Genomic DNA, 15790 nt, shown 5'->3' with positions numbered 1-15790 from the left:
ACCCACCCATCTCTGCCATCCTTGTCACCTCCCCCTGTCAAATAGCATTCCAGCCTCTACTGGTAAGACTCCCTTTTCTCAGGAAGTTGTACTAATAGTTTTCCAAAAATATTAGCAGGGGATCCATAGCAACTGTTGATGCAACTCAAATTCGTTAGGAGCGATCCTAGCAACCTTCTGCTAAGAAATACTGTATACAGCCTCCCCCACTTAGCAAAATCCCACAATATGGCAAGAAAGATTTGTATGTCTAAGAATAGCTACCTTACCACATTTTTCAAAATGACTGAGCTGTAATGATTTAAATCTTCCCTATCACATTTTCAGCAAGATGTGCCTCTACAACACTATATCAACGTGTTCTGTTCAGAGTTTTGACTCTTTCTCCTTTTTTAAATCACACTATTAACATCCCTGACATTTTAGAAATAATGTTTATTGATTTTTCTGTTAACACTGCTATAAATTAAGTGATGTAATGGACAGGATTACTGAGGTACTATAAAGAATGTGTCCTCCAGATTCTTAACTCCTGGTTGAAAAAGACTGGATTAACTCAGAAATAAGTGCAGTTCTGTGTTGTGATTTTCATAGTTTAGGTTTGGTAGAACAATTTTGATATGACAGAAATATGACACAAATATTAAAACTACCTGCTAAGTATGAAATGACAGAAGAAAAACACCTTGTTTAAATGAAACTGAGAAGTGAACGGTTGAGAAAAAAACAGATGAAAAATTCTTGATCACAGAAACATAGGATACAGTCAGTATCAGAGTGGTCTGAGTTACTTTATCTGCAGCAACAGTAAATGGCTAAACCAGGAAAATGGTGAGTTATTGTTGGCAAATCCAGCATCAAGGTGTCACACATGAAACATGTCCCCTCCCATGGCTGGGAGCACTTTGGTAGCAGAAGTAATTGCATCTGAACAGTGTTGGTTAAAAAGGAGGGGAGCCATGTATGGACACATGTGCTCCACAGCTTCCAGAGTCCTTTGGAATCCTGACTCACAGATTAATTTTTAAGACTATTTCTGCAGGCTCTTCAAGTCACCAAGTTTTGTTCTTGTTTTACGGGGTAGTTTCTCAGCCCCTGAGCCTCCTGTAATAATGCAATTCAATTTCTATCCTTGGATGTTTGGTTTTACATTCCATCATCACTAAGCATTGATTAAGCCTTAGCACATATACTTGATTGTGTTTACGACTTTGTTTCCTCAGGGGAAGGTCAGGCTTTATGACAACATCAGTCTGTTAAAATCAAAATTGTTGGTGATGCTACTGACTGTGATCAGCTTCATTCATCACATTACAAAATTCTCTTGCTAGTTTCCACACAAAAAAAAATTAATGTAAGGCATGGATTAGGAGCAGTAACAAGAATCAAAAGTGGACTTGGGCACCTGTGTTCATAGAATTAATTACATTAATACTCAGTTTCATCATAGTCTTAGAAACACATTTGTCAGAGTGTTGTCTCTCCCCCTGCTGAAGTCCTTCTGCTTTGTCTACACTTCTATAAATATCCATCGGGTAAAAAAAAATATGAAGGATCAGTAGTGTCTTAACCCATTTTTTTTTTCAATCCCTTATTCCAGTGTTGTTAAATTTCAGAAGGTGCCTGAGAAATCAACGGGGGCCAGTCTACCTCCTAACAGGTGACTGTATCCATCAATCCAGCATCACTCCACACTCTGTGGAAAATTCCTGGATGTGAAGGCTACACCAGTGTCCTGGATCTTGGTGAAGGCACTTCAAAACAGGTGTGGAGCCCTCAGCCAGAGCCAGGATGAAAAGTCACGCCCTGACAATGCCTATCCCACACCCATCCTAACAATAAAAGCCTTTCAGTCTCACACTTCCAGCTCCACAGAGAGGACCCAACCAAGGCCACACAGCCTGAAGTTCTGTCCACAACCACAGAGTCACTCTCTGCTGCTTCACATCTCCCACTCATCTTCAGAGAGGTTTCTAAAATGATAAAAGGTCAAATGCAACCTCTACAGATTAACTCAGTATTAGTTATCCTTTTTTTTTTTTTTTTTTTTTTAATTCCTGGTTCTTACACCACGCTCTACCATGTGACAAAATTTGTTCACTTTCATATTTGGGGAGATTTCTCCCCCTTTGTCTCGTTTCTGTTCTCCACTCTCTGTTTTGTTTTTGTTGTTTTTTCTTTAACTTTTTTCCTGTTCTTATGAGGTTTTATTCTCTCAATTTCCCTCACCACTTAGCATTTGACTGTGGCACTTTTGGGCTGCTGCCTTCTTAACTGGGACATTACACCTGCCATTTACTACATTTATTACACACAGAAGACCCAATAAGTTTGAGCTGTTTAGGCAGTGCCACTATCTGTGTATATCTGTATCTGTGTGTAGCTTATATAAATAACTAATATAAATATTATACATCATACATATAATATATGTTTATATGGTATTTAAATTAATAATATATATAAATAACAGTAAAAACCATCCACCAAGTTACAAGTAAGCAATTCAGGAGATAGGGCTGCAGTATCTGTAATTCCACTTCTGAATACTCCTAAAAAGAAGCTGAAAATCACAGTTGGCAACATTTTTGGAAGGCAACAGCAATCCATAAATACTCCTTAATTTTCCTGTCATTGCAGAATTAAGCCACTTCCAGCTCACACAGATCTTACCAGGTGTGCTAAATTGATGTCATTATAAGTCATCAGGAAATACCCACAGAGACCTGTAGCAACATTTGGAAGTTTTGTTAAACAGCTGTGTGCTCTAATTGATTTGTATTATTTAAAACAGCTAAAGCAAGTTATCGCCGGATGTAGAGAAGGGATGACTGAAGACCCCAGGGAGATTTAACTCACAAGAAAGCCAATCACAGGAACTTCATTTGAGCATTTTAAGATTATTACTAGAGGAAGTGCAATTAAATCATCACCATTTATCAATTATCATTATAAAATACTATGCAACCTTATCATGTTAATTTATTTATGAGAAGGTAACTAGTTGGCTTCTGCTTTTTGCAGTAATCTAGTCAGGAAAAATATTTCAAGATGTTTTCTCTGGAAATGAGCATAACTTTCCACCGTAATCAAAAGTAACTAAAAAAAAAATCTAAATTTTACCTAAAATTTGCAAATGTCAAATGTCTCCACTCTTTGCAGCTTGTCTCAGTTCCTGAGATGTATTTTATTATGGATGTATTTTACCACAGAGAGTATACACCAAAATATAGCTGTATCAGGAATGTGCACAGGCCTGGCACCCTCATTTCATAAAATACTTGGGGAAAAAGTCCCAAAAAAGTCAGCAAGCCTTTCTTTTCCTGGTCTGCCAATCACACTGCAGATCAGCCCCAGTTAAAATATAAGTAAAAATTTAGTTAAAATTTAAGTAACATGCATGGCCCCTTGGCAAGCTCAATTTTTCTTCCCAGTGGTGGAGTGCTTGTAGCATCTAAAATTTGTATCTCTTTTGGATTAAAATCCTAAACCTTTTTACTCTGCTGCTCGTGTGTACCGAGTGCTCAAGCCTGATTTGATGAGCTTGCCCAGTGACTTGCATTATAGGATCTGTGTCCCTGCAGGCAAAGCCTAACCCACATAACAAAATGGGTCAGCAGAAAAGCAGCTAGGCAAGACAAAACTCCCTATTTCAGTTCTGAACCCTGATTCATTTGATGGAGAAAAGCAGTTTTTTTGCTTGTAGACCTGACTCTTGCTTTGATCTGAGGCTTGCAGGCTAGTTTCCATTATCTTCTATAATCTCCTTATTTAACAGAAAGTCACATTTTGCAGCTGTTAACTCTGCTAATTTCTTCAAAATGTTCTTCCTGTGTTTGTCACTGCACTCATAGTTGGCTGTACCACCTCTGGAGAGTGTCCCAGAAACAGACTCATCACTCCACACATTCTGCCACCCAAAACTCCTGTTTTTTGCAGGAATTTGTGTGTATTTATCCCCCATACACCTCCAGTTATTAGATGCAGGACAGTTTTTACTTTACTGTCCCTTAAGAAGCAAAAATAATCCCTGTGTGGGAGTGACCTGATTTTCCTTTTGGCTTCCACCACTCTGATTTCACACATTCCAAACATCCCGTTTATGCTTTATTCTCAGTAGTGTCACATTATTACATTATGTTATTAAAACCCAATTTCCTCATCTTCACTCACAGACGAGCCAGGTAATTAATGCTCCATGTGAAAAGTGTGTATTGTAAGAACCTGCCAGCTCACAACTGGAACTCAGACATGCAGAAGCAATCACCAGGACACCCATGGCTTGGTAGGCTCTCAGGAAGCTGTTACAAGATAAATAATAGTCTGTGGCTGCAAAAACAAGAATGCTGCTCATGTTCCCATGGCTGAGCACCATCTCCAAACAGGCATCTTGTAATTAAACTGTGTTATTTGAATTAAGGGAGCACCTGTAGGACTCGGTGGATGTTACATCCTTGTCATGCTGCTGTGGCATGGAAACAGCTAAAATCAAAAAAACAAGGGAGGAAGAGGAAAAAAAACCAAGAGAGGACACATTGGTATCTTGGTCTGATGGGGAAAGGAGCTAACACCTGGAGAGTCCCAATTCTCCGTTAGATTTGCTTGTGAGACCTGGAGCAAAGGGAAGACACCAGAGCAAGCAGCTCAGCTCTGAGCCATGTGGCACTATTAGACAGCACCAACTTATTTTTGGATAGGAAACCAATTTTCCCTTGTTCAGTCCTGAAGACCGCAAGCCTATTTAAAACTGAAAATTACACACAGTCTTTTTTGGTAATTTGATTACCAGACAATCCGTGAAATGCTACATTGATATGTTTTATTTACGTAAATAAGTCTGCTTTTGTGTTTACCCAAATTCACAATTACTCAGAAACTGCCTGAATTTTTGAGGACTGGCTTTGGAAAAGTATTTTAAATATGAGGTACTGTCAAAGCAAGCCTTAAATCGTAAACACTTATACATCCATCAAGATCCAGGACTGAAACTGTTGCTGGTAAATGGTTCAGCACAACATGATACAGACATATGTACATATTTTATTATTTTAATTTTTTTTTCCTTCTGTCCAAGAGAAGAGTAAGGCCACTGAGGATCCAGGCTTATATTGCATTTCCCAGTTTCCTGAAGGAGCAGAGGATTCTCACCTGCTGTGTAATAGTGTCCCAGGGCCCCTCCTGCAGACGAGCCTGGTAGGATGCATGAACACTTCCCCATATTTCATCCAGACTTAAAGGCCTTCCATCTGGGGGAAGAAACAACCACCTTCAGCCAAAGCTCTTAAGCACGCTGTATTTTTAATACAGAACAGCAAAATTAGAACCAAAAACTGTTCAAATCCTGACAGAAGGTGCACCCTGAATTCTCTGTACAGTTTTCTGCTCTGTCACCTGAGAGTAACAACTCACTGCACTGACTGTAAGGTGTGAAGTGCAACTAGTTCTGTAAAACAAAGTTTTGATTAGGTGGATTTAAAACCACAAAATAACATCATGAAGAATCACCCACTGTAAACATATGCAACTTGTAGTGAGAGAGTGGAGAAAATCTAAGGAACAAAATTCTGCAGATAAAAGCTTACTGCATTTTGGTGTGTCCACAATGTTTCCTTGAGCTGCATTTAGCATTGTTGTATCAGGTTCTCAGCTGCAATGCTAGAATTATGCCAAGATATTAGTGTCAACCTCTTAGAAAATAAGCATGTCTATTTTTAATGAATATTTGTTTATGGCAAACAGAGGATTTCGATAGACTTTCAAGAAGTAGCTTCATCTTGGCATTTATCAAGTGTCAGAAACCATCATCCTCTGATAATCAGTTTTATTCTACTGACATTTGTATGTCTGTAAAATGAAAAAGATTTATTCACACAATTAACATTTGAATGCCATGTTTAGACAGAAGTTCAAACCAGCTGCCTACAGCCTCTGTTTTATTTTCTGCACATATTTATAAAAAAGCATGAAGTTCTGAACTTATATAAGCACCATATAGCAGAATCATGTGGTAAATGAAGTATCTGAGGGGTAACAGCATATTAATCAGCTTTTCCATGCTATCCTCACAAAGCCTTGTTAGACCTTCACATCCACTGAATTGTGATGACAGATACCAGAGCTGTGATGGAGACAGTCTAACATTCACAAAGAAATTTGCTACAACAGCATAAATTTATTTTTGAAGTACGTATTTACACTCAGATCTGTGTGCAGGTGATATGAAATGCCATGCATATCTGCAATTTTGTTCTCAATGGAGAAAGTCCAAGTGTAAAATCTACAATAACACACGTTCTAGTGCAACATCTGATTTGCCACTCTAGGCTGTGCTCTGTACACTTTTCTGTGAGAATTTTTATAATAACACTGAGCAGATTCACGTACACGTGGAATGGGTTGCTCTGACTCTGTTAATCACATTTTTAGAAATGAGCAGAAGTTGTTGAAATATTAACCATGTTACAGTAAAAATCGAGTTCTGTCTTTACCACACGGTGAATTCATTCTATTCACGGGCTCCCAGACTTGCTCTGAACAAACATCTGTATTCTTGGGGCACTCTTACCCCCTTTTTCCAGCACCCTCACGTGTCTAGCAGCCCTGCTACACACTCTTGCAACCCACTGAGACCTCAAACATCCAGCTGGTCTGACAGAGCAGTCGGTAATTGTTGCTGCTGGCAACAAGGGCCCACTGTGGCACCTGCTGAGCCGAGCAGCCTCTTGCCTTCCTGCCTCTTTTTTACCCTGGGACGGAGCTGAACTGGGAAGTTCAGCCACAACGAGAAGGAAACAGCAGCCCCAAGCCAAGAGGAGGGGCAGGGGAGGAGGGTGAAGGCTCCAGATTCACCCATCTATGCATTTATTTAGTCACCATCCACCCACAAGGACACAGCTTGCTGTGTGTCCCAAGGTTCATCCCCAAACCCAGCTGGGATAGTTTTATTACTGAAACTGTTTAGCCTACATGAAATTTTTCTGAGAAAAGCTTCTTGACTGCCCAGCTGGGGTTAACTCGGTCATGTCACCACAAATAAGAAATAGTTAAAAGGCAGAATGCTGAGTGCCCTCTCACAGCAGCAAGGTGAGGCTGTCACACCACACAGGAGCTGCAGTTCTCAGCTGGACCTTAATTTCTGCAAAGAGCAGAAATTCTTTAGGCAGACAAAATTGCCTATTTATTTTCAGAGAAAATTCTCCGGCTTCCCAAGTTGCTGTGTTCTATTTTCTTCATCTTTGGCAAATAAACTTTCAGGAATTTCAGAGATTCCCAATTAAAAGGTTTTAACAATTTCTAAGATTTTCAATTAAAGGTTATTTGACATTTTGGCTGAATGGTGCACAAATTGTTTTGAGTCTTTGTTCTGATGTATTTTATAAAGAAATAATCTTAAGAAACCACTGCCAAAAGAGAAAATCACATTGGTACGGCTTAAGAGAATATATGATCATAAAAATTAATCCATTTCAGTTATGTCCAAAGCCACAATAAAACCAGATCTTACAGGATATGGTCTTTAGAGCAGCTGTGCTTCTGAGAAAGGACGTGGTGGTTACATGTTTCGGAGCTCAGGAAGTAAATCTGTATTCTGGAAAGCACTTCAGTCAGGCCCAGTGTGGTTGTGCATACAGAAAGTCATGCCTTCAGGGCTGGAGGAAGTTGCCCTATCTCAGAAGCTCCCTCTCTCTAACCACTGATTAGCATGGTTTTTATTGGCAGGGATTTAGCTGTCACTGAGCTGAGAGAGTATTTTGAGCAGGTCAGCCTGAAAACCTCATCCCTTTTCTCCTCTCCAGAGGAGTGAGGGTGCAGTCCTTGTTGACTCCCATTAGTCCTGCTCTTTCTTTTCAGTGTTTAGCCAGCTTTCATGCTGCTTCCTCTGCCTTTGCAGGAAAAAGGAGAAGTGTGAGACGAGCCACTATTATCTCCACACACGGGGTGATTCCTGAATGCTGCCTGTGCTCACCTGTGCTGCTGATACCTCGCTGTGGGTTTTCTAATGTATGGCAAGAGGGTTCTGAATGCCTGGCTTCAGAAGGGGATGGTTCAGGTAAAGACCAAAGCTCCTTGACATCTTAAAGACTAGGAAAAGAGGAAAATACTCTGCTGATTAAAGAAAGCTTACTGGACCTAGCTCATCCCATCTGGCTGATGCCAGCATTGAAGGGGAAGGATAATTGCCTATACCATCTGTCTCCAAGAGGGCTAATTGCTGACATCAGATATCAGCAGGGGTTCATGCATTTCTTCAACTACCTATTTGGTAGTCTCAGAAGCCAGGGAAAGAAAGAAGGGCTCCATTTCTGGTCGGTATGACAGGCACGGGGCTGATTTTGGAGAAATTAGCCTCTGCCCTGAGCTCCTGACACTTCACTGTGACTTCAGCAGGTCTGAAATTAGGAATATACGCCACGTGGAAAGCATCATGAGGCAGTGAAAAATGTTTCTTATGTATATACACACTGCCTAAAAATATCCTCTTGTACCCTTTAATGTTCCCAAACACCTTTCCAGACAGTCTCATCGTGCTTAATTTTCACTGAACTGAAGTATTTGTCCTTGCACAGAACAAGATCTTGCCTGTAAATCCATCCCCTGAGACTACAAAAAAGTTTAGATGTCTCTCAAAATGTTTTAGTTCCGTTGCAATCAAAATTTCAAACCTTACCTTACACCACCTTATGCAGCAAACTTCATCTCACAAACAACAAAAAAAGGTCTAAAGATGAGTTCAAGAAGTAAGATATTTGATCCAATTTAGACAGCAGCAAGGACATGGATACCACGCAACTTTTTCCTTTCTGCAGGAAGAAGTGATCTGTAATGCTTGAACATAACTTCTAGCAGAGAGGAGTGAAAACTGGATGTCTCACTGGCACAAGCTCCTGAGGATGCCAACCAAGTTGGAGATCATGGGAAAATCCCCCAGCAACTCTACAGGGAGCCTTTTTCTTAGGAGGGACTGAGAGACCAGGTAAATGGAAGCTGCACTCATGCAGTGGGAGAAAGGCAGGATTTCATTGATTTCATCACTCAAGAGAAGTCTGTAAAGTGTCTGCTGGAGTGCAGATTTGGACAGGCTGGCATCAGCTGCTGTTATACAAAGGAATGAAGTGAACACTGCAAAAGCCCTCAGCCAGGCTGAACAGAAGAATGATTGTTTCTCCGGTGTGATGGGCACTGCAGACACTGCCAGGGAGGAAGCAGAGCTCTGAATTCCAGCTCTGTGCCCTGTGCTGGGGAAGGCAAGACAGGGCAATCCATGGAAGGATTACAGCTCACCTCCACCTCCCACAGCCAGCTCTAATTAGCACTGGGATCAGTACGGACAGGATCCCAGGGGAACCAGGAGCTGCTCATGGGAGACTTGTGAGGAACCCCTCCTGTTACTGAGTCTACAAATAATGGTAGGAATTTAGACTGGGAAATTGAGGTAAGTCTTGGGGAGATTGCTCCTAGATTAGCTCGGGTGAGGAATGTGGTGAGTATTGTTGATTGTCTGACAAAGTGAGGAGCCCATCACATGGACTATTACCTCAAAAAAAACAAAAAAAAAAACAACTCAGGGCATTTCCCAGAGTTTTCCTCACAGCAGGTTTGTGAGAAGACAAAGCTCTGGTATCTCAAGTGATTGTGAGCACATGCCAGCTGTACATTTCCCAAAATCCCACTTTGGGACCTTCAGACAGCACAGCACAGGCAGACCAACAACGTGCAGGGAAGACAGAATTCTTCATTTTGAAAAGTAAGCTGCCCATAATTAAAATCAGAGAATACCAGCTGGTAACACTGTAGGAAACACACTTAGTGCCAGCATTTTGTATCCTGCTCCCTTCAAGAGTCAGATTTTGTTATAATTTAAAAGAGAATGTAAAATGCTGAAGAGAACCCAGGTGACCTTCGGAGGCATCTAAAAAAAGCCCTTGTTTTCCATTGTGAAAGGTTCCCAAGAAGTGTTTTAAAAGACAATTGTACTTGTAGGAGCAATTACAGCTCTGTACTGCAAGGGGAGCTGTTGGCACACGATACCATGATTGTGCATTAGATCATCCACTGGCTCCTGTAATACCCACTTCCAGCTATAAGGAGTCATGTTTCAACACCTCCGATTCCCTGGTGCTGACAAGCTAAACAACTTGTTTTGTCTCTGTGAGCTCTTCTCTGGTGATTAACTGCTTATGGTGAATACTAATTATATGGAAGTACAGTACAGTAGAGATACTGTCCTACTTCCTCTACCTGCAGCGTCTCCGTCCTCTTCTGTAGAGGCACTGCACTATAAATTCAGCAAAAATCAAGAAGATGACATTTTTCAGGACCACAAATAGGCTAACCCGTCTCTCACAGCAAAACTACCTTTATCTTCCTGTCTGCACAATAAGTTCAAAGGCAAAACACTGCATGTTTGTAAATGCCTGCAATAATGCTGGAAATAAATTTGCAACAGGATGTGTGCAAATGAGTTTTGGTGGTGGTAAAGGCAGAGCAATGTCCCCAGTTCCCCATGTCCCACTCTGATAATTTACCCCAAATTGTCTATTCCTGAAACTGCACCTCAGACTAAAATCTTTCCACCAGGGAGCCTACGAGAATTTGTTCTTCAGTTTTGAATCTGAAGTGCTTTTTGAAACGCTAACACTGCAAAATTAGAAACCATTAAACAATATAAGGCAGAGAGTGATTAAATCTACCAAACACATTCAAAGCAGCTTAAGCTACTTTTTAATTAAAAAGGAAAAGATATCACTGGCAACATTCAGACATCTTTATCTAGATAAAGTTAAGATATTACTCAAAACAAAAAAGATGCTGATCATAGAATCATTTAGGTTGGAAAAGAGCTCTAAAATGACCGAGTTGAAGCCTTAACCCAATACAGCCATGCTCACCACTGAACACTGTCCCCAGGTGCCACAAGCTGGTCCTGCTGGTCACACCACTGCAGGAACAAGCCACTGGAGCACAGGCACTCTGGCTTGGGGCAGTGAGGAACAGAGAGCACAGCCAGTGCTGCAGTGTGACCACTCCGTGCCTGTTGATTAAATGAGAGACACCAACAGTGGCCTCCATGGGAGGCTGAGCGTTCCTCCTTCCTCCCCTGGCAGGATGGGGCCTGAAATCACAGTGGCCACAGCCACGGAGCAGTGGGTAACAAGATGTACATGCTAGGGAAGGAGACACAATCTGACTGTTTCAAGAGCCAGCTCCAATACAAAAAAAAAAAAAGTCAATATCATATTAGTATTATTTTATTTTCCCTTAAGCAGCAAATTTTAAAAGACATATTTAGACACCAGCCATGTGGCTCAAATTGGCTCAAGCACTGTGGTTATGTCCGCTGATTGCCCAGCCCAGTTTAAACCTGCAGCACTTAGTTTTTGTAGTCATTTTCAAGAAAAGAACAAGAAAAATGACCAGCAGTTTCAGTCAACCACAGGCAAGATGCCAGGAGCCAAAGATCAGCCTCCCTCAGGCTGAGATGATATCATCTCCTCCATGGTCCTGGAGCTCTGAGTCCAGAGCACTGAAAAATTCACTGGTGAGCAGCCTCATCTCTCAGCTCCTTATTACATCTCCTCCTCAACTTAATACAAAATTTTCAACATTTTCAGCACCCAGCACATTGACTCTACACTGGCCTTACCCAAAAAGCACGCTCTGAAATACAGCACAGGCACTTGGTAGCTGCTGGAGTACAGGACGTGGTACTCATAGCGAACCACTTCTTCTGTGCTGCAAACGCCGGCGGCCTGAGAGTCATCTGAGGGCTCCTGCAACGACACACGTGAGCACAGCAACACATCAACCTCTGCATCTGTACCCAGGGAAATTGTCACAGATTCCATAAGTGCACACAACAGAAATAATGCCAACCACCCCTTTCACTGCACTACCCGTGCAAACTCACAAGAGAATTTTTCAACGCTAGCAAGAAAATCAGAGAAGTCCAAAACCTACGAAGACATCTTACACACTTCCTTCCACAAACTGTGAACTATTTGCAAGGCTTTCCAGAACTAAGATCTTTCTAAGCTGCACCAAGGCTGTCTCTAAAATCTTCATGGCACAGTAACTGGCACAATAAGGGGGACTACAGCTGTACCTCTCCTCATTACGTTCAGTATAGACCATTTTAGAAGTGTATCCTTAAATAATCCAGTTTTGCTTGCCAAAAGACAAATCAAATGTATCCACCAAAAATCCTCTGATCTACATTTTTTAAAGGCTTTTTGCCAGGAGTTGCTTTTGCTAATAATATAAAATATATCATATAATGTAATTATAATAATAACATAAAATGTAACAATAAAACAGAGTTGTTGTTTTTTTCCCTGTTCGTGTATATTCCAGGTGTAAAGTACTAAAGTTTATGGCAGATTTGAAACAAATCAAAACAGATGAAACTAACTGCATTGAGATATACCCCAGCTGCAGCACAAATTTCACAGCATTTCAAATTAATATTCCAACAGTGCTAAACACCCAGTTGTTTGGACTTTTCTAAAAGCTGTCATAACTCAATGTCTCTGAAAATGGAACCATTAAATTAATAATGCCATTAAGATTAAACATCAGAACAAACTTCCCAAGAAGACACTCTGGGTGTGGACTTGTTCAGTGCTCAAACCCCTTAATTTACATGCATGAACTAAGCAACCATAATGCCCCACAGGTTGGGTGTGCATTTCACAACTTGGCTATTGCCAAGCAACCCTGAATATTGCCTTATGGTATGTGTCCAAGCAAAACAGAAAAAGACTGAGCAGAAAAGAAGAACCAGCATCCTCTGAACACTATGTTCATATAACACACCAGAAATTTAAAGCTATTTTGCATTTTTATCTCACATCCTTAGTCGAGTCAGCAATGGATGAATCAATACATGAAGGAATCTAAAAACTGATTACAAAGTTTAACAGTGATGACACCCAAGATATTTTCAGTTTGGTTTTTTTTTCCCTGATGTGACTTTCCCCAGATTTAGTGTATTAGACACCCAGATGCTGCTGAGGCAGAGGGACAGAAGTTCACAAATGACAGCCCAGACCTTGGGAAGCTGCAGAGCAAGGTACTGCCCACACATTTTTGGACACAAAGTGAGAAGATCACAGATGGCCACGGGGCAGAGGTTTCCTGGTGAATCCTAGAAGTCTGCAGGAAAATGGTTGATTTTTGCTTCCGAGGAAACAAGTGCCTAAAGCGCTGAATGGGAATTCAACTAAGAATTTAGAATGTTTGAAAGCATGCTCTCTGGGTGAACCTGGTTTTAAAAACTGTATGGGAGGAGATCCTAAAGTCATGCTGCCAAAAGGACAGCGATGACTGCTGTTCTGATGTCACAGGCCAGATAAAGACAGGCATGGCATGCCCAGTTCCCTCATACATCAGTGACAGACCAAGAAGGGGAGTTCTTTTCCTCATCGCACAAGTCATACCCAGTAGTTATTTGTAAAATATAGGTTAAAAAAAAAATAAAAAATTCTGCTCCATATGACGCTGAACCTTCTTTAAAATCGATTCAGTAAGAATAGCGAAAGAGACCATCAGCAGCCTGTGGGAAAAGAAAACAAACCAAACCCAGCTACAGACTGGTTTTCATGTGTGTAGGGGTGGGGAAGAGAAAGAGTCTGTGCTCAGAACTGAGCCTACATGGTGCTTCTCAGGCATTAATGTTTCATCAGATACCACAGCCTTGCCTCCTGCTTAGTCACCAGCTTACCCTGCCCTAAAAGATACTTCTGGAAATGGCAAGACTACCTGTTCCTGTGTTAAATACCACTGCTTTAGAAAAAAAACTGTCTGCATACACTGCATTCTGCATATAATGGTAAAATGACTAATTTGTGACTATTTCAGACCTGCACACAAAGGCAAATAGCTGAATCCTTCTCAGGGCTACTCTAATCCCCCTTCCTCTCAGTAAACAGCAATTTCACGTTTTCCGATTTAAAAACACACATCATTGATGTGCAATCGTGCTCTTTACAGTCTCTGCAAGTACAGCCCACAGTATTTTTGCAGAGAAAGTACATTTTATAGCCTACAAGTTTTGATGTTATCTCTGTAGCTGATGAGATGAACTTTGCTGATGAGATGAATAAAACTACTTCAGTCATTTTAGGTGATCTTTGGGACATCTAAAAATCTACAAATGGCTCACTAGAACCAAGGAGCCTCAGACAGTTTTATATCAGCCCACAAGACTTCATTTACACTCTTTAACCAGCTACTGATAAAACCATAAATACAAAACACAGATACAACTTATATTAAAAAAGCAAAACTGACACTTTATTTTTACATATGTCATGATAGCCTATTTTAACTCTGTCTTTGAATAATTGTTCTAGTTTCCTTTTCCTATTTATATTGTTCTGACTCTTTCTGAGCTAATGCTGAATTTCAGTTACTGTACTAAACAACACTGAAATCACATTTAAATTTGGATGTTAATTGCTGCAAATACGTCCACATATGTACAGACACCACAAAACAAAAGACAAAACACAAACATCAGCCTTAAAAGATGTCATATACAACACTAACCAAAAAAAGGATTTTAACCAAACTGCAATCATTAAAAATGGTATGAAGAGACTTGTTCATCAAATCCTTTGTTTCTGATTTTCAAATTTTCTTGCATGCCTGCCATGCTTCAAGTTAAAACTGTGAATCCAGGACTGACTGGCTGTTTCCTAAACAAACTGGGAAGCTGTCATCAGGAAGCATCTGCTCCTCTATTGCTCTCAGGTAAAATCACTCCTGTGCTATCATAATGGACTATTGAGCAGATGTTTAAAAGCAATGTATGTATTAGAAAGAAGATAAGCAGCAACAATCTAATTAATTACATTAGTTCCGTCATAAATGAATTAGCACTGATTTTAGTTGATATAAAATTGTCCTCAACCTTTAAGTATCCCCAAAACAAATTAAGTCCATTTGTTCCTTTTAAAATGTTAAATTATTTAAATCAATGGATAAGAAACACTGTCAGGTATCATTCTGAAGGCAAAATAACATATTTGTACTATTTCTATTCCTCTTGATGAGGAAGGCAAGTTTAAAACCTGTGGTAACAAGTTAATTTGACAGCAGGAGAGTGTTAATTGTGGTTTGGGGTAGTTTAGTGGCACCAGGCAGCAGGGAGGTGTGGGTTAAGGTACTTTTGGAGGGAGACCATAAAGGAAAGGCAAGGCAGACAGGGTAAACTGGGAAGGTGACAGACTTACCTAAAAAAACTGTGTTTCCTTACTTGCCATCAAACATTTTCCTATCTCCACCTCACCTGCAGAGGACCACTGAGACAGACTTTCTTGCTCAGCCTAAATTCCCTTTGAAACTAAGAATCAGGTCCCCTTTTGGGGAAAAAGGTAAGAGAACTGGTGCAAATAAATATTTCTCCTGGTTGTCCAGACACTGTTGCTTTTCTCCCAGTTCCCATGCTCCTCATATCTCCCTTCTTGCTGCCTTGGCCTCTATTTACTCCTGCCTTGTCCAGGCTCCTGGGAGATGCCCCTGCAGGACTGGGAAGAGGTGACACAGGCACAAGTATGGGTAATGCTACCCATCTTTCAGTGTGAAGAGGGGAAAAAGGAGATGCAGCCCACATTAGGAAGCAAATTTGCCCTCATTGCTTGGAATGAATTTACATCCCATTTCATTTCAGCCTCTGAGGTTGAAAATGTATCGCTCTTCCTCTTCAGAGGTGCAGAGCCACCCTGAAACACAAGAGCTTTCAGGAGCAGCTCCTCCAACACTTTCCCCCTGGCAAACAGGGAGATTTGAG

The 15790-nt window shown here is 40.7% G+C and overlaps 1 protein-coding gene across 3 annotated transcripts in view; it reads right to left on the bottom strand.

The window, feature by feature from the left end:
- ATG10 (autophagy related 10) overlaps positions 1 to 15790 on the bottom strand; it is a 60110-nt gene that overhangs the window by 9885 nt on the left and 34435 nt on the right. For all 3 annotated transcript variants that reach the window (XM_088054269.1, XM_014258233.2, XM_014258232.2), the window contains exons 4-5: positions 11645 to 11771; positions 5149 to 5246 (exon numbers count right to left, since the gene is read on the bottom strand). In XM_088054269.1, coding sequence (XP_087910395.1) covers positions 5149 to 5246; positions 11645 to 11771 — 225 coding nt within the window. The remainder of the gene's footprint in view (positions 1 to 5148; positions 5247 to 11644; positions 11772 to 15790) is intronic.

This window comes from Pseudopodoces humilis, chromosome 4 (genome assembly GCF_049639895.1).
Source record: "Pseudopodoces humilis isolate 2021_Gansu_Grassland_sample_001 chromosome 4, ASM4963989v1, whole genome shotgun sequence".
In the NCBI taxonomy this organism is placed as follows: Eukaryota; Metazoa; Chordata; class Aves; order Passeriformes; family Paridae; genus Pseudopodoces; species Pseudopodoces humilis.
Note: the sequence above shows the minus strand (reverse complement) of the source record. Positions and strands in the feature narration are given on the sequence as shown.